General features: G+C 39.5%; 1 protein-coding gene across 16 annotated transcripts in view; it reads left to right on the forward strand.

Annotated features, from left to right (window-relative positions):
* The window catches only part of PEAK1 (pseudopodium enriched atypical kinase 1), a 60,542-nt gene that overhangs the window by 17,479 nt on the left and 17,832 nt on the right, over nt 1–25,231 (forward strand). For 5 of the 16 annotated variants that reach the window (XM_072981692.2, XM_072981689.2, XM_072981684.2 and 2 more), the window contains one exon: nt 20,282–23,526. In XM_072981692.2, the coding sequence (XP_072837793.2) occupies nt 20,396–23,526 (3,131 nt within the window). In that variant the 5' untranslated portion in view covers nt 20,282–20,395. Of the gene's footprint in view, nt 1–291; nt 397–13,436; nt 13,526–14,195; nt 14,317–16,831; nt 16,961–17,591; nt 17,643–20,281; nt 23,527–25,231 lie in introns of those variants that run through there. The other 11 variants (XM_072981690.2, XM_072981693.2, XM_072981685.2 and 8 more) reach the window with 5 other exon arrangements.

Here is a 25,231-nt window from a genome sequence, read left to right on the forward strand (position 1 = left end):
GGACCTGATATGTTTCTGATATAGACTCTGTATATGGATCATAAATGCGGTCCCTACAAATAGTATGGAATGGGATCTTATCTGATAGTGAAATAAATGGCTCTATAGCCCAGTATCTGAATGTAAGTTGCTCTGATCCTGACATAGAGTGATGTAAATGTGGTCATTAAATATTTTGAAAACATACAGAGTTGTACTTTCAGTGTATATCAGTGAAAGGAATTGGAGAATTGTGTTCGGGATCACACTTGCACAGAAAACAGCCTTGATGTTTTTTTCCCCTTCCCTTAGTGCTACTGTGCATGACCAGACACTCCCTAATGGCTCTCCCTCAATTCTCAGTCTGCTGCAGAAGAGCATCTTGAAAGAATACTGGAGCCTTACTCTTTTCAAAAAGTATGTTTCTTCTGGGGGCAAACAATTCAGTCCAACGGATACTATAAAGTCTGAAAAACCACAGACTCAATTCCTTAGCCATCAACAAGTCCACAAACAACATGAAAAACATGTTGTTCTACAATATTGGATCCCTTTAAAAATATAAACCTTCCAAACTTGGACTTGTCTGTGTCAACTGTGGAATTTGCTACCCATTGATGTTAGCATCGAAGGCTTCTTCGGTGTTAACAGTGGCAAAATACAGGAAGTCTACTACAGACAAACAGAATGCCATAGAGGCTACTCTGTTGAATGTGTTCCAAAGTAGAGGTATGGGTACTCGTATACGAATACAGATATCCCCCCACAGGTGGAAATAATGAGGGTCCAGCCCCATGGGGCCGGACTGTCCACTCACCATCCCACCGCGGACGTGTGCTTGACTGAGCCTTCCTATCGCGCTGTTGTCTGCAGTGGATTAGCCACTTCTGGCAGGAGACAGGATGACAAGGTCGCAGAGTGGCAAATCCATTGCAGACAACAGCGCGATAGGAAGGCTCAGTCAAGCACACGTCCGCGGTGGGATGGTGAGTGGACAGTCCAGCCCCACGGGGCTGGACCCTCGTTACTTCCACCAGTGGGGGGAAATTCATATACAAATACAAATACCCTCTTCTCTATTCCAGAGACCAGATGCCACCAGTGAAAGAGGATGCTTTATATGTCTTTTTGCTTTTTGTTTTGTTCTCATTCATACGCCTTTTTGGAGTCTAAATAGAGTACAAGCTTGGCACACAGAAGATTACTCATGTAGCCATTTAAAGTAGTATGGTTTAAAGAGATATGGACTAGGAAGCAGTAGGCCTGGGTTCAAATCACTGCTCGGCCATGGAAGCTTACTGCAGGTATGGAATTGGTAAAACTACTCCTTAAATATCTCACTTAACTTGAAAGCCCTAATTAGGGTCACTATAAGCCAGTTCCAACTTGACAGCATATAACTACTGTTACATACAGCACTGATGTTACCTGTCTGTCATGGGTTTGGAGGGAAAGTTCCATCCTATGGGGAGAGGAAGGCGGGACATCAGGAGGAGGGGCTGTACTGTATAAATATGTGAAGCGTGTGTGGAGAGTTTAGGAGATGCTGAGAGACACTGGGATGTGACGAAGCAGCAGCTGGGAAGAAGAAGCTGTTGTGGGAGTCTGTGTGTCAGACAGGGTACTACTGTGTGTCAGAGTACCAACCTGATAGGTTCAGGTGTCTGTTGGTTAGCCAGAACTGATAGGTTCAGGGTCTGTGCTTCAAGTTAAGGGTTCTGGGTGAACCAAACTGTATGCTTGTATGAGTGAAACTAAGCCACGTTACTTTATCCTATTCACCTGATTGTTTATTTTTCCCTGTGTGTATTTAAATAAACCTTATTCTTTTTATTGTTTAAAAATCCATCCCTGGTCTGTGTGACTTCTTACAGGGAATGGTTGGTGGCAGCTTAGTGTAACTGTGTGACATATCCCAGTAGGTCTGGGTTTGTCACATTGATTGGTGTCCAGCGTGTGGGATACGACTGGTCCAGTTGTCCAGCGGTCCAGCAAAGCCTTGGCAAGTGTGCCCAGAGCAAGGGGGGTCTAGTCAGGGACAGTCTGAGGCGCGTAGGTAATCTTCTAGGTGTACCTCACGGGGAGGTGCGCTAGTAGAAGAACGTGCCAACTGGGGAGACTTAGATTAAGGTGCTCTGAGGCAGCCTAGTTTTGGCGGGAAAAAGCTGAGGCAAAACTGCGTAGTAACAGCGAGCTAGCTTGCCAGCTGAGAGGCCCAGCAGAGGGGGGTAGGCTCTGACTCGATACTGTTGCAAGTTAGTGCTGAAGAACAGCAGCAATCTCTAGGGAGAGCTGGTTCTGAGGCAAGAAGGAAAAAAAAAAAGTGGTCGTTTTATTTTGAGGCTTGACTTTTTAAAGCAGCCTGTTCTGAGGGGGGATTATGCCCTTGACTCGAAGCCAAGTGGCAGACATGAGTGAAGTGAAAGACCCCCAGATTGACCAAGGTTCTGAGGATGAATTTGGCTCAGTGCAAGGTGACAGCACAGGAGAGCAGGACCCAGAACTCAGAAAAATACTCCTAGCCCAACAGCATGAACTGAGGGTGAGGGAAATGGAGGAAAGAATAGAGAGAGAAAGAAGGGAGGAAAGGGAAAGGCAATTTGAAATGGAGCAAAGGGAAAGGGAGAAACAGCGGCAATTTGAAATAGAGAGATTGGAAAGAGAAGAAAGATTAGAGAGAGAGAAAATTGCTCTGGAAAAAGAAAGGATGGCGTATGAGTTAAGAAAACTGGAAATGATGAACCAGAACAATAATAACAATAGGGATTCTGAGGGAGGCCAATTGTCTAAAGCTGACCTGAAGAAATTCCCTGTGTACCACAAGGGAGATTGTCCTGAGGTGTTCTTTTCCTTAGTGGAAAGAGCGTTTGTGGACTTCTCAGTGAGGGAAACTGAGAAGATGACCATCATGCGATCTTTAATCAGTGGTAGCCTGGCTGAGGTCTATGCCGAGATGCCTGAGGAACTGATGAAAGATTTTGCAGAGTTTAAAAAACTGGTCTTTGCCAGACATGGGATAAATGCGGAGCAGCTGAGACAAAGATTCAGGTCCCTCACCAAAAAACCAGAACAGACTTTTACCCAAGTGGGGGCCCAATTGGTGAGGCTGCTTGAGAAATGGCTATCGCAGGAGGGAACAGAGACCTATGAGCAGCTTAAAGACTTGATAGCACTGGAACAGTTCTATTCAGTCCTGCATGGGGAATTGAAATTCCAGGTGAGGGAAAGGAAACCGAAATCTGTGGCAGCAGCCGCAGAGATCGCAGATTTTATTTCCCAAATAAGAAAGCCCTTGGGTGAGGGGAAATCTGTAGGTAAACCCAAAGAAACCTACAGCAAGTACTCTCAGGGACCAGGGAAAAGCCAGCAAGGGGGAGGGGCCCATGGTGAAGGGAAGCCCTCAGACATGAAACTAAGACCTCAGATTTTGGAGGGAAAACCAAAACAAGATGAGAGAGAATCAAAATACACCAGAAAATGCTATTTCTGTCAGGGAAAGGGTCATCTAATCTCAGAGTGTGAGAAATTAAAGCAGCTAAAAGGAATGGTGCCTCAGAATTCTAGTGGGACCAAGCCAAAAGCTGTGTTCTGTGTCCAGAAAGAGCAAGGCTCAGTGTCACAGAGGGAGCCTGTTGCCATGGCTACTCAGTCTGGAACAGCTACCGCTGCTGATCAGGCTGAGGAAAATGGTCCTCTTGTGGAGGTAAAACACTGCTTACTGGTGAAAACAGATTCTCAGTTGTTTGAGACGGCAGGGGTGGACGTAGGAATACTTGACCGTCAGTATAGGGGGCTGCGGGACACTTGTTCCCAGGTAACCCTGTGCCATCCAGATATTATTCCTAGGGAGTTTATAATCCCAAATGAGAGCATGAAGGTAGCAGGGATTGAGGGGCAGGTAATCTCTCTGCCAGTAGCAGAGGTACCTGTCAACTTTCAAGGCTGGAGGGGAGTTTGGAGGCTAGCGATTTCATCGACTCTGCCAGCAGCCGTGCTCGTGGGAAATGACCTGGCTGAACATGTGAAACGGGTGCTAGTGATTACACGCTCACAAGCCACCACGGGGACAGTTCAGGGGGGTAATGATGAGCCAGAGACGGAAGCAGAGGGAAGTTCAGAAGCTGTGGTGGAAACCTTAACCACAGACAGCAGATTTGGACAGGAGCAAAAGGCAGACGCCACTCTCCAAAAGTGTTTTGAACAGGTGACTGACGCCCAGCTAACACCTGAAACCCCAGTGAGATTTCTGGAGAAAAAGGGGATTTTATATAGAGAGACCCTGAGGAATATCTCAAAAGGGGGAGATGGGATCAGAAGTCAGCTGGTGGTACCTGAAAAGTATCGCCCCATGATCTTACAAAGGGGGCACTCTGACATGTTTGCTGCACACTTAGGGGTGAAAGGGCCCCTTGATTTGATCAAACAAAATTGGGAGCAGATCACCCAGGTTGCCCCACAAGACGTTGTGACATACATAGACACCTTGATGAATGACCTAAAGAAAAATCTAGAGCTGGCAGCAGAAAACCTGCAAGCTCAGAAGGTCAGACAGAAAACATGGTATGACCACAAAGCTAGAGAGAGGCACTTTGACCCAGGGGAGGAAGTGCTTTGGCTTAGGCCCTGCAGAGAGAATAAACTGCAGCTCAAATGGGCAGGACCATATAGGGTCATTTCCAAGATGTCAGACCTGAACTACCTAATAGAGCAGGAGGAGAACCAAGCAAGGAGGGTGGTTCATGTGAATGCCCTAAAACCCTACTACAGAGGGGAACAGAGGGTTTTATTCGCGATAAAAGCAGCTGAGAGTGAGGAAGCTGAATTACCCTTCTGGGAGGGTAGAGGGGAAGTAAAATACAACCCAGAGGAGGTAAAGATCAGTCCTGCACTCACCCAAGACCAGCAGCAAGAACTAAAAATGCTGCTTAGTAAATATCAACAGGTGTTTTCCAACAAGCCGGGGATAGTGAAGGGAGTGATGCATCGGATCCACACAGGGGATGCACCCCCGCAGGCAGTATCCCCATACCGAGTAATGGGACCCTATAGGGACAAGGTGCGGAAGGAGCTGGACGAAATGCTGAGGGAGAACATAATCGTCCCCTCTTCTAGTCCTTGGTCCTCTCCGATAGTCCTTGTGGACAAGCCTGATGGGAGCATTAGGTTTTGTGTTGATTACAGGAAATTAAACCGTGTAACCACTCCTGATGCCTACCCAATGCCCAGGCTAGACAACCTGATTGAAACCATAGGGGGTTGTCGGTTCATCTCATCATTGGACCTGGTAAAGGGATATTGGCAATTAAGAATTGATCCCAGGGATCAAGAAAAGACTGCCTTTTGCAGCCCTTTTGGTCTCTATGAGTTTCGAGTCCTGAGCTTTGGTCTCAGAAATGCACCAGCCACATTCCAAAGGCTGATGGACCAGACCTTGGCAGGGCTCAGTGACTTTACAGTGGCCTACATTGACGACATAGGGATCTTCAGTAATACCTGGGAAGATCACCTGATACACCTGGAGTTAGTGCTGCAGAGGTTAAGTGCAGCAGGGCTAACAGTAAAGGCCAGCAAGTGTCAGCTGGGTAGCCCAGAAATAAAATACTTGGGTCACATGGTAGGGGGAGGAGTGATAAAACCCCTGGAGGCCAAAATAGAAGCTGTTCGTGATTGGCCCAGACCCAACACCAAGAAAAAAGTCAAATCATTTCTTGGGTTGGTGGGCTACTACAGAAAGTTCATCCCGAGGTTTAGCGAGATTGCGGCTCCGCTGACCGATCTGACGAGGAAGAAGGCTGATGACCGCATCCCGTGGACCAGCGACTGTGAGGAGGCGTTCCAGAGGTTGAAGGAGGCGTTAATCAACTATCCTGTCCTGCGTGCTCCAGACTTCGACCGGGAGTTCATCATCTACACCGATGCGTCTAACAGCGGGGTAGGAGCAGTTCTGTGCCAGGAGGATGAGAATGGTGACCAACATCCAGTGTCCTACCTGAGTAGGAAACTTCAAAAAGGTGAGAGACATTTGGCAACCGTGGAGAAGGAGTGTTTGGCCATAGTCTACGCGATCCAGAAGGCCAAGCCTTACATCTGGGGAAGACATTTTATTCTATGTACTGACCATTCACCATTGCAATGGTTAAAGACAATGAAAACCCACAATAGCAAACTTATGAGGTGGGCTTTAAACCTACAGGACTATGACTTTGAAGTGAAGGTGGTCAGAGGGTCAGTGAACTGTGTTGCTGACGCCTTATCAAGAAGACCTGAAGATTGAAGACGGCGAAAGAACATGGACTATGTGTATATATTGATGACAAAAAGTTAAATGTACCTGGTTTTGAATTTGGTTGGTATGAATAAAGGTAAATTGATGTAATGTATATGGTAAATGTTTAAATGCCTAATTGCTATGGTTGACTTAGAATGTAAGTATAAGTAAGTATAATATGGTATGTATAACTGTTGTTGTGTATTTTACCTAGGTTGTTTTTTTGGTGAAAAGCACCTTAGCTTTCCCCCTACAAAACAACTTATAAAGAGGGGAGGTGTTACATACAGCACTGATGTTACCTGTCTGTCATGGGTTTGGAGGGAAAGTTCCATCCTATGGGGAGAGGAAGGCGGGACATCAGGAGGAGGGGCTGTACTGTATAAATATGTGAAGCGTGTGTGGAGAGTTTAGGAGATGCTGAGAGACACTGGGATGTGACGAAGCAGCAGCTGGGAAGAAGAAGCTGTTGTGGGAGTCTGTGTGTCAGACAGGGTACTACTGTGTGTCAGAGTACCAACCTGATAGGTTCAGGTGTCTGTTGTTAGCCAGAACTGATAGGTTCAGGGTCTGTGCTTCAAGTTAAGGGTTCTGGGTGAACCAAACTGTATGCTTGTATGAGTGAAACTAAGCCACGTTACTTTATCCTATTCACCTGATTGTTTATTTTTCCCTGTGTGTATTTAAATAAACCTTATTCTTTTTATTGTTTAAAAATCCATCCCTGGTCTGTGTGACTTCTTACAGGGAATGGTTGGTGGCAGCTTAGTGTAACTGTGTGACATATCCCAGTAGGTCTGGGTTTGTCACAACTACAACAACAAATAAGACAGAACATCCACTTTAGACCATAGAGAGTTTCTGCTATTAAGAGGAGACTAAAGTAGCCAATCTCATGAGAAGAGAAGACTCCCTGGAAAAGACCCTGATGTTGGGAAAGTGTGAAGGCAAGAGGAGAAGGGGAGAGACAGAGGATGAGATGGTTGGACAGGGTCATCGAAGCGACCAACATGAATTTGACCCAACTCCGGGAGGCAGTGGAAGATAGGAGGGCCTGATGTGCTCTGTTCCATGGGGTCATGAAGAACTGGACACAACTTAAAATGACTAAACAACAACAAAGTAGCCAAATGGTAATAGAAATAATGAAATCTCACTTCATGGAGGGGTCACAACTCAGTAATAGAGCATACAATTCCCAGAATGAAGATGCCCTGACAATCATTTTTAAGAGAAAGAAGAGGAGAAGCTGTAGGACTGTTCTTCATTTTGATAGCCCTGAGTATTATAATGTCCAGGGTTCTAGCTATTGTATACTGTACACTCCTTCACATGTACTGTGATTCCCTTTGAAATGAAATCTGCAGAGAACTAATTTAAACGAGGAGTGTAATAATCTTTGTAAATAAAAAATAAAATAGCTTGTTCAGCCTTGATGTGAAATCCCACAAGAATTAAGAATTCCAGTCCTATTGCTGTCTTTTACAGTGACAGTTACTTGTCTCTTTATTTTTATAGTCTTCATGCTTAGTACAAACAACAATTATTAGCTTGGAAGTGACAGTAATAAGCTATTAAATGCTAGGGTAAACAATAATAACAATGAGCTCTATTAATGGGCTTGGTTGTACTATTTGAAGTCAGACTTTTAAAAAAATCATTGCATATATCCTGCATGTTGTCTTGTTCATTGTCACTTTGCATATATTATTCATAAGCAGCTGAAAGCTCCTCTGTAATCATGAGCATAACATTAATGCACCAAAATTCACAGAGCATTCTATCAGTTTCCTAATTGGACAGTGTGTTATTGATGAGTCTCCCTTGTTCTGTAAAAGATCAAGATTTATGAGATTGCTCTAGGGGTGGTATTAGAAATCTTGTTGTGGGTTCTTTGCTTCATACAGTTTGGCACTGGAGCTATTGTGTCTTTGTTGACAGTTGCTAGGAAATGGTTTTGCAAAATTTGTTTATATCCTTCATTCTATGTGACCAGTATCTTCCGTGCATTAAATTGTGTTTGAATGTCTGTTTCATGAAAAATATGTACATTAACCCATTACTTGGTTCTTCTGTGTAGCGCACTAAAGCTCCCACCCTCAAATGGGAGGAGCTGCATGCCTGAAAAGCATGAGTTTTGCTGTCTGAAAATGCTGTAGGCAGTTTTTCCATTGTTTAAAGTAGTGATATGACATGACACCTGAGAAATGTCCTACCTGTTTCAAGCTTATGGTGCTTGAATGATAGTGCCAGTCTCAGGTGTAAGAATCAGACCTAGTCTTTTTGATAGCTGCCCTCCCTTTGTCATCTCAGAAGCAAGCATATGTATAGAGAAGGGTGGCTGCACAACAGGCCCTGGTGGCATTTTTGAGGGGCAGGTTGGCATTGCAGTCCTTCAGAAAATGTCATTGGAGGTAAAAGCTCCAGTGTTTTTTCTGCATTGCACTGTCCTGTGTATGCTACCTTCTTTCTGTTTGACATTGTTAAGAAGGGAAGCTCTTGTGTATGAGTGTTTTGTTGTTGTTTTCTCTTTAGAACAGCAGGGAAATGAAGTTCCTGTGATAGTAGAGTCTGTAATTAAACAGCACTCCTTGAGAACAGTATCTTCTAGGCTGGATTTGCTGTTTTGTTCCATCTTTACTAAGATTGAGGTTTCAGATAGTTTGACTTGTCCTTTGGTTTTATGTGGCTAGTGGTCAACCAGACACTTCAAGTGTAAAGCACAGCAGGAATATCAATGCATTGGTGTTGTTAACTGGAATACAGAGTTTTGGGCTCCTGGGTAAAGGATTCTCACAACTGTGTATCCTAATCCTCTCCTGATAATTTAGGAGCAATTTTAAATGGATCTTAAACAACAAAGGGGAAAGGACAATGGCAAAATAAATCCCAAGAGGGGAGAAAATAGATGATAAGGCCAACCTTTGCTTTGATAGTTTAGAGCAGGGGCCTTCTAATGCAATTCCCAGAGTATTGCGTTATGTTCACCATTACCTGATTATCTATCTATGTTGAAAATTGCCAGCTTCTGTACTCTCAGAGATTGTTATGCTCTCCCAACAATGTTTGATGACTCGTAATAAATTATAAATTAGCAGTGAGGGTACAGTGGCACCCACTTCTTATTCAGCAAACATTTGTATTTGTGTTCCTAAATGTGCATGCGAATAATTGCTCTGGCCTTGAATTCAAATACTGTTCATTCTTTTGGGAAACGAAATGATTCAAAAAAGAAAAAGTTCATGTCGAAGTGAAGATTGGTTACATTTCTTATTTGTACAGCATGAATTAACTATTAACAAGCTAGATTCTCTGAAACCCTGAATTGCTACTGTTAGTCGAAGAGAAAAAAGAGAATACCAGTGGTTTGACCTGATTACAGCACAGCTGTTTTCCTGTGAATTTCTGGGCCATATAGGGTGCTCTGGCATTTTGGCATATCTTGGACAACTTGTGTTCCTGCATATGGAGACTTCTAAATTATTTGTGAAACCTTGTACTGTACTCTGTCAGTACTACAGATTACAAAAGATCTTCATATTTTATACATTTCAAAGCAGGGGACAAATTATGAACAGGTGCGATAAAACTGTGTTCTGCTTATAAAAATGGCAGTTGGGTCATTTAATCCTTTTACAAAGAAAGGATTAGAAGAGGAAAACATAAGTTGTAAGAATTAATAGCTGGAATGACTGGTTAGACAAGATTCAGGCTTAATATTGCACTAAAAGTTAATAGTAATAATGGAAAAGGAAGCCATTTCAGGATGTCTCAATTAGCCAGTAAGTATTGTTTGGCCCTGCTAGGTGATGATAGGGGTGGTGGTGTCAGAAGCAGCTCATCCAGAGTTTGGGGAAGGGTAATACCATTTGAGCGGGAGTTTCTCATTACATTGTATAACTTGAAAAGTAAACAGAAAGGCTGCTAGTTGGACAGATGTTCCTTTTTCCCTTGAGAACAACTGAAAGGTACTGTATGGGAAGAACTAACTTCAGTGTAGATACTTATTTTAGTAAGTAAGTGCTCTGGTGATGAACATATTTTTTCACTTGATTCACTTGGCAAATATTGAACAGATAGCACAACCTCTTAGTTTGTGTTTGGTCAGAAAAAATACAGTTTTCTTCAGAAAACTGGATATTGTTTATTTTAAGAGGAGGAAACTTTGGTGGTCATGATGGTGGTACAGTGTTCTACACCTCTACAGAACTATTAAAATCTTCACCATCTAATTTGTATTACCCGTAATCTCAACAGCAGCCTAGATCACTTTTGTTAACTACATATAGAATTGAAGAGGTGAGGCTAGAGAATAGTTGCTTTAAAACTACCTGTTTGTTCATATCAGTTCATTAAATGAGCCATGGAGGAACAAAACCTATTGTCTTCTTCACAACCTTTTCAAGTTAATCTTACAACTTAATACCTATTTGAGGATGATTATATTCATGTTTTATGCTTTTCTGATGGTTCATATGTGTTTATAGTAGATGCTAAATACTATCATTTAAGAATGGTTTAATTTCTGTTTATGCATACAACCTGATCAGTTATGAAGCAATAAAGTATTCATCATCATTATTTTACACCTGAGTATTACTACTCTTCATATCTGTTATGATGGGTTCTATGTAAACTAAAAATTTGCATACTCTTAGACGTGCATGACTCTCTGAAAGGCAAGTTGTGTATTTATAAATTTTCTTATAAAATTGTTGGATGTCTGATCTATAAGTAAAGTTGCATCATCCTTAAGAGAGTGTATCTTTCTGTAAACTTGTCTCAAGAGCAGATCACTCATATACACAAGCACTTGACTTGTGGGATAGAAGGTGTTGGTAACTTTACCCACAGTTGCCACTTTGTTACAAGAGTGAATCAGAGTTTGCAGTTAACTAGGATCTGAAATAACAATTGAGGTCAATGGTAGAATTTCCTTCAGCTGGCTAAACTGGTGAGTAAGATAGGATTTTTTACAGAAAAGGGAGAACACCATTCTCTTAATATGCATACCTTACTGAAGAAAAGCTGTCTCTGTTTTTTCTGAGGATGATTGGTTTCTGCAAGAAAAAGCAGGGTTTGGAAGGATTACCAAAGCATGCTTGAAGAAGATACAGATCTGTAGTGACAATGAGATGTGGCATTAACTTTATCTGTGAGACCAGTGGTTGCCTCTGTGATAACTTCCCTTAAAGCTAAAAATAATTAAGTTTTTTTAAAGAAGTGATTAAATTACATTTGTACAATCTTTTCAAGCAACGCAAGCCTCAATCTGCTTAACAAAAGTTGAGTCCATCGTTTTGCTTCTAGATTAATGGATTAAAACAAGTACGTATTGAAGTCTGTTTTAGAACCATTTTAATGGAACTAAAGCATATTGAAGGTTAGATCCTGCTCCTTCAAACTGTGGCCAAATGGTGGCAGCTTTTTTTCTCCTCTCAGTTCAGATAGCTGCTTCTCTAGTGCAAACTATTGTTTGCTGTTACGTTTGAAGTGTATGGTGTGTTTCACCTCAAAACTATTGCAGCAGGATGTATCAGTAGTAGAAAACATTGTGTAACATTTTACTGACATTGACATTAGAATTATGCTTTTGTCATTGAGGTCTAAAAATAAGAATATGATCTGAGTTTTGACTGTGAAAAAAAGCTGATGCAGAATCTTACTACCTCCTGTTCTCACTTAAGCCTCAAGCATTATCTAAGTTACGTATCTGACTTGAAAGATTTTCTTTCTGTTTCCTAGCAATTTCTTTGGAGATGTCTAATGTTCTAGAAGTGTAAAGATAGTTTCTGCCAATACTTAGGCAGAAGTGGTGTGTCTTTTGAGTAAATGCTGTGGCAACAGTTATCCAAACATATGTTTTCCATAGTGCTTTTCAAGCCTAGTGAGTTTAAATGTAAATGTCAACAATAATTATAAAGAGTTTTTTCTAAATCAAATTTGTATGCTACATTTTTACAAAAGTAAATATTCTGAATGGCTGCTGTTATGTAGCTACTGTGGTAGCTTACTAAGGCATTGGATGAAAATCTGTAACTAACTTCCTTGCATACTTTGCTGAAAGGTGGGGGGGGAATCAATTACTTAAAGGCAATTATGGGGTGCATGCTAGGAAGATGTGTGTACCCCAAAATCTCCAAAGGAAGCCTTTAATCAGTAGCTATTTGCCACTAATGCCATCATTCCCATTACTTACACTGAGCTGTTCAACAGGATTTCAGCCACCACATTCCTCTACTTTTCACCTGTTATTTTCTGTTGAAAGTTGTTCGCAAGCACAAATATTTCTTCAGTCTTGGAGTGCATCATGCATTAGCTGCAGCATGTAATTTCTTGTCCATGAGGCAGTTCAGTTATAGTTTTAACATGAATATCTTTTTGCTTTTTTATGATTTCAGCTGTGTTATAGCATAGAGGAGGGAAAAGCCCAAAAGGTTTCCTGGGCTTCCCAGTTAAGATAGGCAAGTTGCTGTTTCTTTGTGTCTCATACCATTAACACTTTGTCAAGGGTTTCTTTTAAAAACTGTCTATTGAATATCTCTTACATTCTTCCCATCCCTCTATCTCCTTCTGTACAGTTTTTGTTATGAGTTTAATCCTAGTTGAGGTTTTAAAATAAATGTCATTGTGGTGATATTTGCAGCAAGGCTAATGAATGCAACCATCATTAAATATGCAGGATTGACAAAGACACAATCTGCACTCCCAGCCCTACAATGAACAATGAAGAAGTATAAATGGAATCAGTAAAATTTGTGTTAAGGACAGAAGTTGTGTATATCAGGTTGCTGTAGAAACTAGCCAGACAAATATTCCAACCAGAAATTCCCATTTTCCATGTGTGTGTAATTTTCTGACATTATAAATCAGATTTTATATTGACTTCTCTCTAATGTGTATTAAATATTCTGTAAAAGCATATAGATCCTCATGGTGGTTACCCTCACAGGACAGTATTGGGTTCTAGGAATGGAGGAATATGATGACTAAAAATAGCAGTGAAAAGAGTGGGAGAGTTTCAGTCACAAGAGAAGAGGTTAGAATTATATGAGAAAGGAGGCTTGAAGGTATTGACTAGAAGGATAATTGGGAAGAAATGAGGGAAGAAAAAATACAATAGGGTGAGTTGAGTACTTTAAGCAAAGGCAGTATTAACCTTTATATCTTTTTCTTGTTTATGTCCTAGTGGAGATGGGGCAAAATCAAGAGTATTCTGACTTTGGATCTGGCAGCTCTTTGCAATACTGGCTTGTTGCCTCAAAACTTTTATATGAGGTTTGTTAACCAACAAATTATTCTCTTCCTTCCTTACCACATTTATTTTATCTTGAATGATTAGCTGTGGCAATCTCTACTCTTCATTTCTCATTATATGGCCCAGGCATTTTAGCTTTCTGTGATTTGTGTGCTTTATGATTTCTTGGTACTTGTTGGTTGATTATCCTCTCAGTCCAACAAATGCTTAATGTCCTGTTGTGACTACATTTCAAATACTACTTTTGAGTCCAGAGGGTTTTTTGTTAGCCATATTGCACTCAGAATTTATTCTGTATTTCCTGTCCACTCTTGCCTATTGCTACAATTAATACTGTTCATCTCTTATCTTTAAACACTTCCTGTCATCTAAAGATGTCATATTTGTTATCTCCCTCTAATTTATTCCATCAGCTCTTATTTCCTCTCTCCTCCATTTCTTTTTTTAATTTGCCATTTCTTACTTTTATATTACTATGTATTAATCACATTTACTAATATATAGTAGCTTAAAGTAAATATTAAATAGTATTTCAGTATGAGTGTGTGTTTATATTTGATTGATGCCTTTCTAAATCTTAATTTTTCATAAGTGTGCAGTCTTTCATTACCAAAATTTAATTGCCTGCAGATGACTTTACTGGCAGTGGGAGATTTTCAGTAATTAAACCTTCCTCCTTCTGTCCTGTAGCTGGCATCCATACAATGAAAGGGATTAAACAGGAGTAAGAAAATCCCCAGGACAGAAGTAGGATGTATTTGATTACGTACCAGAAATTGCCCCCACTGATGACATCATTACCATTCCACAGGTATAAGTTATGCAAGAAGATTTCATTCATATATAACTGTAGATTTGCATAATTGTAAGGTTCAGATTTAATGGATTTACAGAATAAATGTAGGCAACTTGAGACTGCAGGCATTAAAATGTTTGTTTAATGGGCATCAAAAGGGGGAATTTCTGCATAGGTAAGAAAAGGTTGAGATAAACATTCAGTATGTGAAAATGCTTGCTGATGTCTAAAATGCTTTCAGTTCTATAAACTGATCCACCACCCCACAGATTCTTTCTGAGTCTTATCAATCCTTTTAATGTGAACTGTTAATGTTGCAGGTTAAGACTGTAGATAGAAGATAGAAGATACATTTGTTCCCTTATTGAGCCTGTGTTTGTTTATATTATCAACTGATTCCAATGTTTCTATGGAATATAATGTCATTTGATTGTTTTCTAAATACTGTATAATCAAACCAAAAAACAGAAGAATCAGAAAACAGAATCATGAAATCAGATTACTAATTAAAAATGTCTTTATCAAATCCTGTTACTTAGTTATGCTGCCAGAATGCAAACAGCATAACTTGCAGCAGCTTCTTGCTGCTGATTAATGAGTTTTTGCTTGTCTGATGGTTTAATTGCCAGTAAAAAGCCAGTGTGAGTAATGCTGTTTGCCTTCTGGACGTGTGACTAGACAACAGGATTTGGGGCATTGTGACTAATTGCAGCCATGTGATCTACCTGTAACGAAGTGTTTCACTTTTTAAGAAAACATTTAACATCCCTGTATTCATTCTAAAAAGTATGAGAGTAGATTGACAAAAACTGTATTTTTGGTTAACTTCCAATGTTAATAAAATAAATCTAACTCAGTTTTCTTGTAACAGTAGTCAGTCCAATACTTTTGAAAATTCACAGCAGGGCTAATGAATTAATCATCCATACTTAGTATAATGCATCTGAACCTGGGACAGGTTATAAAATTTAACATTCTTCCAAAATTATGTGCCATTGCTGAGTACATTATCCTGTATGAAAGGCTTTGCAGTGGTTAAACAGCAATAGTTTGTAGGACTAATTGTAGAAAGATATGCTGTAAGTATTTTGAACAGATCGACATTTATGGAACCGAATTCATTTTCCATTGTCTAACCTAATGTTCTTATCGATCCAGTACTAGTGTAATTCTTTTATACATGTAACATCACTTATTGCCTCTTTCAATCCTTCTCACAAATTCTTCCTTCCTTTGGCTTTCTGCCTGTGGGAAGATGCCCTTCTATTGATTTCATCATTTTGTATGTACATTTGGAACATTTCTTGACTGTATTTTTAAAGTAGATTGGAATAACTCTAAAGTAGCTGCAAAGAAAGCAAAGGATTCTGTTACTAGGGTATCAGAAGTAGATACATAGGAGTGTACATTAGGGGTGTGCCAGTCCTCTTTTTCAATTACCGGAATTACCAGAATTCTCCAAGAATTTCTAAGAGTTGCGGGAGTACAGTTCACAGACCCATTCCTGTGGACACCTTCATTTCACTCGTCTGCACAAAGCCAAAGTTTCTGAAATAATATAGCATTCTGGGCCTCATTTTCTGCTGCACTACTTCTTGGGAGGAAGCAGTGCTTTCTGCAAGTGGTGGTTCTTGGGGAAGCACATTTAGTACAGCATAAATGGCAACAAGACTAGAGGATGAAGGGAAACAATTCTGAATGAAGTGTTGGTGTTAAAAATGGTGCAAAATGTCCTGTTGTTCCTCTCCATTAATTTTTGACAGTATTTTAAGGCATTGGTTCATAATTTGCCCCATTATTGCCTTTGCTCAAATAGGTTTTTGAAATGGTGCAACGGCCTTTAAAACCTGTATGCATGACAAATAATACTTCTACTTTTAAACTATCTTCTCTTGGGGAGGAAGACTGCTTGAGCATAGCATACCAGACATAGCAGTAATAGAGGGAAGAAATGGATCATTGACATTGCAATTCCAGGGAATGCTGGAGTTGAAAATAAAGAACTGGAAAAACTAACAAAATACAGGCATCTGGCAATCAAAATATATCTCACTTGTGGATATGAAACACACTTCAGTGGCCCCCATAGTTGCAGATTTCAGAAATAACGCCATCAGAGCTATTTAAAAAACCCACACATATTAAGATTAGAAATAGCATACATACTGCACTGATATTTAATGGATACTTAGATTTTTTGGTTAAAACTTGTATCAGTTATATAATACCAGTCAGTGTTTTTTTAAAATTTTAAAATTTTAACGATGATCTTAGAACTGTACAGCTGAAAGGGACCATATCTGCAATGCAGTACTTAAGGTATGAATTTTTTCTTATTTTCTTACTTCTATTCTAAGCCCAGATTTAGAAATCACAAAGGAAATTTTAATCTACTGTATGCTGCTTTCAATAGAGAACGACCCTACATTTAATATTTACTTGTAAACAAACATGCTTTGAATATTAAGGGTTTTCTGAATCAATTTTTAACCTTTGCAAACATTTGTCCTTCATTCAAAACCCAATGCAGTGTGCTGATACAAGTAGCTTTACTTCCTCTGTCAATGTGGAACACCCATAAATGTGGCCAATTTGGGGAACACAATTACCCTTTTGTTCCAACACCATCTACTAGCACAGCAAACAGTTTTCACAGAGCTTCCCTTGGTAATATCCAGATGTTGACAGCACTGAAGTGTATCATGTGATGAAAGGCATGAGGTATGAATTAGACATTAAGATAAGCTGCTGCTGCAGCAGTTGTTAATGTTAATGTTTATGCACTGTTTAAATTGAGGCTTTTTAAAAAATACTAATGGCTTTTGCTTTTCTCGAATGCAAGGGGGCAAATCTTAATGAGTTATTTCATGATACAGTATTTCTGTGCTGTGATGAAACATAGCTTGGCTTCCCTTTGTGCTAGGAATGCTGATGAAAGGCAGTACTCTTACAAGAGCCTCCTATTGTGAATATTGATTAGTTAGCTCTACAGAGAGCCATCAGGAATTAAGTCTGGTACCTGCAGAGGATTCTGTAGTACACTGATACAAGGAAGCTTCTCCCAGACAGGTGAAGGTAAAAGCATACGGTGTGCTCAGATGAAGGGAAAAAATTAAGTTTTTGGCATGAAGTACCTATTGATATAAAGGCAGATGATGGGCTGATGCCATTGCACTGGCATATACTTGTCTATATTGCTCACTAAATGAATAAAGCATTCATTTAAAAGGAAGCTTTTGCAATGGAGAGCATAGAAAACACATGTCTAATAGGTGCATTCATTTTAATAGGCTCATTCATGGAGCTGGTCTGATTAATTAGTGCATGTCACCATCTGGTACTTACCGTGAGTATTCATTTTTAGAGTCTGAAATTGCAGGGAATAGTGCACACCAATTAAGTTCCTTTTAACTGGATTATGTTAGTATAAAGTATTATTCTAGGAGGTCTTTATTGTGATTCTGCCAGCATGCCTCTGAAAGGAACCTGCCAGCCTGAAATTTAGGACAAAAGAAAATACTGCCTGTAATACATAGGGGAAAGGGGGAGGAAACTGTGTATTCTTTCATTAGACTAGACTGCTAATAACAAGAGAACTGAATGTAAGAAAACGCTTGTAAACAGGTGAAGATTTCACATGGTGTATATGTGTATGTCTGTATGCATACACATGTCTGTACAGTACTAGTTACAGTGAGGATGTTGTTTTTCCTAGCCTGTGCCTGGATAACTTTGTTAACAAAGAAAAGTTAAAATGTCAACATGATTTGCTTCCCCCCCAGCTAAATAAAACAGACACTTTTTGTATCCAAATGTATACCCCACTTGCATCTTAGAAGTCTACATTTTCATGGGCTGATGTTGTCAAATATTGTATTTACAGTGGTAGCTCAGCAACTTTTCACTGATCTAACTATAGAATATTTTAGCAGAAGTTCTCAGCAAGTCTAGTCTCATGATTTATACCCAGGAACAATGTGTCATGAGTAGAATGGACTGCATTCTATGAGCATGTGAGACTTTTTTTCTAGTTGAAAAGTATTTTCAGGGAGGCAGAATTTGCTTCCATTTCTGCTTGTAGCATGTGTCTGTTTATTGCTGTAGCTGGTATAAACATTTTAGCAACAGGACTATGTGATCAAAAGAAAATGCTCATAACTGGCATGTCAGTTCAGATTTATCTTGCTTTTCTGCATAGTCCTGAGGTTATTATAATCACATCTGTCCTCTTTATACAGATAAGCATCTGATGGTTACAAAATGGAAGCACTAAAATGTTTTTGCAGTACTTTTTTGAAAGTAGGGCACTCACTGCATGAATTTAAGCCCCAATAGTTCTGATTTTGGATTCTTCCTCTTCACTTCCTTACTTCCTTAGTCTTCCTCCACATAATATAAAGTTGTATGCGTGAGTATCTTGAGATAGGCTAGACCTAAATAAAAAGATTAACGCCTTTTTCTAAGTGCATGGAGAGCATGATTCATCCATAATAGGAGAAAATAGTGATTCAAGAACTTCCTTACCATGGCAATAAAAATTATAATATAGGCCATTAGTGATTAAAAACATTTTGATGTGTGATTCTTGCCTGGTGATGCTAGCGCATGTTTAAAGAAAACCATTTTTGTTCACATTCAATACAGTACTTTAAAGAATTAATATTGTCTTGAAAGACTGATTCATATTTCTTTCATTCTCTTCATTATCTTAAATATTTTAAGACACAATTTCTTAAATACAGTACAAATGTTGACACAAAGCATACAAAATTGTGACATAATAAACGTTCATGTTTTGTAGTGTTTATGCAATGCTGTTACTTCTGTAACAACCCAAAGGGGACATTTACACTAAGAAAGCTTTGTAATGAATGCTTTGGCAGTGAGTGAAGATTTCAATACACTGTACAGTACTATGATAAAATTGGAAAAGTTTCCTGGCTTTGGTAAATATATGTTCCAATTGTACTGCAGCTCCATCTGGTGTTTAGTTGGAGAGTTTGCATATTTTCTCTTACAATGAACAGTATCACTTGCTATAAAACAATCTAGCACTTGTAAAATTAACAAATGGGAATCTAGTTTCATTATTTATACTTGCTGCATACTATGTTGTGATAAAGGCCAACTATCCTTGTATTGTAGAAAGAAAATATGGTTGCATTTCATAAAAATAAAACTAGTACTACAGTTGCCAATCAAGACTGACTATAGATGTATTCCATGATAGTGATAGTGACGGAAGTCACTAAATCAACATCAAAACAGTCTTTTACATAGTTGAACTTTTTTATGCTGTGTGCTTTTTCACTAAAATGTGTTCATTCAAAATCATTCAGAGTTAAGGATGAATTCTAAAAGTGTACATGCTGATATTCTTCACCTTTGGGTTTTGTTATTTTAAAGATAGATAGCAGATAATTTTATATACCTTATTGACTAAGGCAAGTTACTGTATGGATAAACACTTGAAACACAACTGCTTGGAAAGACTATTTCATTTGATACACATTTGTGTGAGCATCTCCTGGTGTCATCCATAACTTTTAAGAATGTCACTGTAGACCAAACAAATGAGAGGTTGTACTGGCTTTGCTAAAAATCATTAACACCATATCAGTTCCTCATATTAGTCTTGAAAACTTGCAGCAGCCTTTGTGTAGTTTGTGTAGTTGCATTCAAAATACACAACACAGATCCATCAACAAGACATAATTTCTGAACTGAGCCTGTATTAAGATGCAGCATGGAGGGAGCAATGGGGTAACAGACTGTGTTTTAAAATAATACTGTGAATCTCAGTGCCTTGGGTGGGGGGCATTTATGAACTTCAAGATAAGGAAAGCTGAAAAAATATTTTAGGGAGTCAGCAGAAATCAGGAAGTTCCTATCTTAGGAGGTTAAAATGATTAACTGCTTTGTGTGTGCCTTCACATCTCATTCATGACTGTTTCTTATCAATTTTCTTCTCTTTTTTTAGGATGGAAATGGTTTGAATATGCCTGCAAGATAAAGGAGAAGATTGATAACAAATGTATAATCTTAGAATGTACTGAACAACACATCTAAGCATCACGTGGTTAGCCCTGGGAAAATGTCTGCTTGTAATGCCTTCACTGAACATGTCTGGAAACCTGGTGAATGTAAAAATTGCTTCAAATCAAAAAACCTGCACCATCTGCCTCCAGCCTCTGATAAAACTCCAGTTTCAAATGCAAATCTAAAAACCAATGCAACCCACAGCAACAGCCAACGTATTAGAAACACAGGAAATTTTCGACCTCCTGTGGCAAAGAAACCCACAATAGCTGTGAAGCCCACCATGATGACAGTAGATGGACAGGGTGTATGTGGTCAGGTCAGCTCACAAGATCTTTGTGAGAACAGGCCAGTTTTTGTAGGCTGGAACCAAAGCAGAACTGTCTCAAACAAAAAGCCACTGAATAATAACAATAATAGTGAAGAAGAAATTGAAGGTTATAGCCATGCTCGTAGGCCTTTTGGGAATAACGATGATGTAAGTAAAGCTCCAAACAACAATAATGGACTGACAGAAGTATTAAAGGAAATTGCAGGATTAGATACTCCCTCACCTCTAATAGGAAATGAAATAAATTCAAGGGAAGCATTCTTGGGAAGAATAAGCAATTGTTATAAAAAATCATTAGAAAGAAAAGTTCCTCCAAGTTGTATGACAGGCGGAATGAAAGACTGTCAAAATAAGCATGTTGTTCTGAGTGGAAGCACTGATGTCATAAGTAACGAAGGTGGACGTTTCTGTTATCCAGAATTCTCCAGTGGAGATGAGAGTGAGGATGATACTTTCTTTAGCAGTGTCCATGAAGACCATGAGAGCTGGGATGAAAGTGATGAAGAACTGTTAGCAATGGAAATTCGTATGAGGGGACAACCACGCTTTGCTAATTTCAGGGCTAATACACTATCACCTGTCCGATTTTGTGTTGACAAAAAATGGAATACTGTTCCTATAAGGAACAAGTCTCTTCAGAGGTTTTGTGCAGTCGACTACGATGATAGCTATGATGAAATTTTGAATGGGTATGGAGATGATCCTGTGGTCCTTTATGGGCAAGAAAGCATGCAAAGCATGGCCTCATCTGATTCCATGTCTCCTGACTCTTCTCTAACTGAAGAGTCTCGCTCTGGGACAGCCAGCAGTTCTTCTCAAAGGTTCTGCAATGGTGGATTATCTCCTAGCACTCCTAAAGATACCAAGGTATTTGAAGAAGAAAATAAAATTTTTTGTGATGATCAGCAACTAGTCGTGGCGAGTAAAAGCCCTCAAAATGCTAACAAAACCTTGGAGACGCACAAGGCTGTGCTTGCCCTTAGACTAGAAGAGAAAGATGTCAAGATTGCTGTTCAGAGTGATAAGCAAGAATGCCACAGCCCTTCAGGTCTGTCAGCTCCAGCAGCAGCAGCAGCAGCAGCAGCTACAAATTTGGTCCAAATGGAAGAACAAGCGAAACCTTACAGAGTAGTAAATATGGAACAGCCCATCTGCAAGCCATACACCATAGTAGATGTATCAGCAGTCATGACCCATGAATGTGTAGGGAATCAAGGAAGAAGTTTAGACACAGAAAATGGGCTGTCCAATCCAAATTCACCTGACAACCTAAATACAAATGCTACTTCTAATTCTGTATCATCTGGGCAAATAAATAGCCATCTTAAAAAATCTAGTGCAGCCAGGTACCAGGAGGTTTGGACTTCCAGCACAAGCCCCCGGCAAAAGATTCCTAAAGTGGAACTCGTCACCAACGTGCCAGGACCCTCCATACCTCTACGGAAAAACATCCATAAATCTGCCCCTACTTCACCTACATCAACAAATATTTCTGCAAAAACCATCCCTGTTAAGTCTCCTAACTTGTCTGAAATAAAATTTAATAGTTACAATAATGCTGGCATGCCACCCTTCCCAATTATTATTCATGATGAACCAACTTATGCTAGGAGTTCCAAGAATGCAATTAAAGTTCCTATTGTAATAAATCCAAATGCTTATGACAATTTAGCTATTTATAAAAGTTTTCTAGGAACTAGTGGAGAACTGTCTGTTAATAATAAAACTGCAAGTGTTATCAGCCACACATATGAAGAAATAGAAACAGAAAGTGCGGTATCAGAAAATACAGCTAGCAAATCTGCTGAACAAGCTAAAGGGTTGGCGAATAGCACTGAGAGGAGATTGGGTTCTGTAGCTCAAAAGGTTCAGGAATTCAACAGCTGTCTTGGTAAAGGTCAGACTTCACCTAAAAACTCTGGCCACATCTCCCCAACAAAAATACAAAGAGTCTTTCAAGCTCCAGTAGCCAAAATAGAAGACACACAAATGACATCTAGTGGCAATCGAGAAAATGCCTGTACAGTGCTATCTCAGATTGTAGCTTCTATCCAGCCTCCACGGTCTCCCCCAGAAGTATCACAGAGTGGGCCCAAGTCCTGCAGTGTTGAAGAACTATATTCTCTGCCCCCTGATGCAGACCAAGATAAAAGCACCCCAGTGCGACCCAAATCTCTCTTTACAACACAGTCCAGCTCTGATGCTGAGGCAGTCCCAGAAACTGGGCCAAAGGACATCACACCAAAATCACCAGCCACCTCATCATCAAAGTCAGTGGCACTTTCCCAGAACGCCACAAGTCCCCAAACTGAGCAAGCTCCCCCATTTCCTCCACCTCGTTCTACGTCTTCCCCTTATCATGCCAGCAAAGTGTTGCAAAGACATTTCAGCAACTGGACCAAGCCAGTGAGCCCTGTCAGATCAACAGATGCTGAATCCGTTTTGCATTCAGAAGGTAGACGAGCTGTTGATGCAAAGCCCAAACGCTGGATATCATTTAAGAGCTTCTTTCGTCGCAGGAAGACTGAAGAGGAGGAGGACCGAGAAAAAGAAAAGGGGAAATTGGTGGGTCTTGATGGGACTGTGATTCATATGCTTCCACCTCCTCCTATTCAACGTCATAATTGGTTCAGTGAGTCCAAAACTGATTCCAGTGAGAAACCCTCTATTGTTTTTATGTTTAAATGTGAACAAGCAAAGATGGAGGCAAAGTCTAATAAAAACAAGACCGAGGAAGAGTCAATAGTTGAAGTTTTGCCGAGAGAGAGAGAAGAGAGAGAGAGGTCTCCAGAGATGTCAGAAGAAAACCTGAAGAGTCATTCATCACCGTCTGAAGTTCTTGGAGAAATGCTCAGGTAAAATAATATAAATCCTTAATTTATTGTTCTGTTATACATTTCCTATACATTTTTTAAATGTATAGAAATAGAACTTAGATGCGCTAAGTGGGATATGGTGTTTTAAGTTCAGTGGATAGGCAAACACTGATTACCCAAAAATCTGTATTTTATCTGTTGAAGCAACGTATTTCCACAGTTCTCAGATTGATTTTGAGAAGACTGCAGGATCTGTAACATTTAGTACAAGAGTGTAGCCTTTCAGAGGTCATTGGACTACAATTCCCATCAACTATAGCCAGAAAGAGTGTGGAATTCGAACAATATCTGGAGGATCAGAAGTTGTCCATCCATTGTACTGGCTTGCTGCTTAAAGCTGCAATCCCGTTCCTTCGGTACCTGGAAAGCAAAAAGCAGAGGGACTCCTAGAACTGCAAAACATTGTTCTCCCTTCTCATATCAGACATGCTACTACTTACCCGGAAGCAGTTTGAAACATTCATTTTTAACTCCAAAACACAGACTGCTTACAGCAAAACTAGTAATGACACCAAACATGGGAATGGGCATGCAGTGTTCAAAAAGAAATACGCCAATACATTCTTCATAGATATGTGGTTAAGATATATTTCACGAAATATTGTAAAACCTGTGTCTGAGATAATTGAAAACCCATTTTATGCATTTTTAATATTAAATTCTACTGAACATGACACAGCTAACTACCGCCCAAAATGTTTATAGTATTGTAGCTGTACACTGTGCTCTAACATCTATCTAGATCTAGAAATTATGTTAAAAGTTCTGTGCAATAGAATCAGAATTGAACAATGTGATAGAAATATTATAGTTAAAAGGTGATATTGTGTTTTCCCCAATAGCTTCATGTTAACCTGCTGGTGCTATTCTTATTATACTTAAGTTTCTCAGAATATTTTTATCCTTTGTATTTATTGCCACCTAAGCGGGAGGGAAAAGATGAAAATTTTGTGAAATCTAAATAATCTATATTCTCTAACAATTTTGCAGTTCTGTTACATTTTGAATACTTGTGAGGCAATTGCTGTCTATGTGTCTCTATACACATGTGTGCATGCATGCACACATATGTATACATGAGACTAAGGTTGAATTCCAAATGATTCTGAAAGTGCTAGCAAACTAGCATTTGAATTAGTGTGAATTTGTGGTATACTTTTGGAATATGAAAAAAATGAAACTTTTCACTTTGAAGACTTGCTATGAAACATAAAAGGATGAAGATAACTATCAATGAACATGACATTTGTCTGAGAATGCCCAGCACCATAATGTTCACTGAGAAATCAAATTGATGGCCTAGAAATAAAGTAAGATAAGGTTATGAAATGTCAGATTGATGGGGGTCCTGAAGGCATATCAGCACAAAAAACTAAGATTTTTGTTTATTTTTTCCTCCTGCAGTGTGTTAGATTAGGAAAGGTGGTAGTGAATGATAACAGTGGGCTACAGATATTCAAAGTTATGTTTGTGACATCTCTAGAAACACCATTTCATCATGTCTGGAACACCTGCAGAATATGTCAGATTAAGGAAGAAACATCTGTACTGTAGTTGAATAACTTTGACCAGAAGCCATACAACTGTCTATTTTAGCTGTTGGCTTTTTATTTTTTTCCTTAGAAGTCTGCACTCAAAGAGTTAATTAGTAATTTACAATCAACACATGAAGATCATTCCTTCC

Source organism: Pogona vitticeps, chromosome 12 (genome assembly GCF_051106095.1).
Source record: "Pogona vitticeps strain Pit_001003342236 chromosome 12, PviZW2.1, whole genome shotgun sequence".
Lineage (NCBI taxonomy): Eukaryota > Metazoa > Chordata > Lepidosauria > Squamata > Agamidae > Pogona > Pogona vitticeps.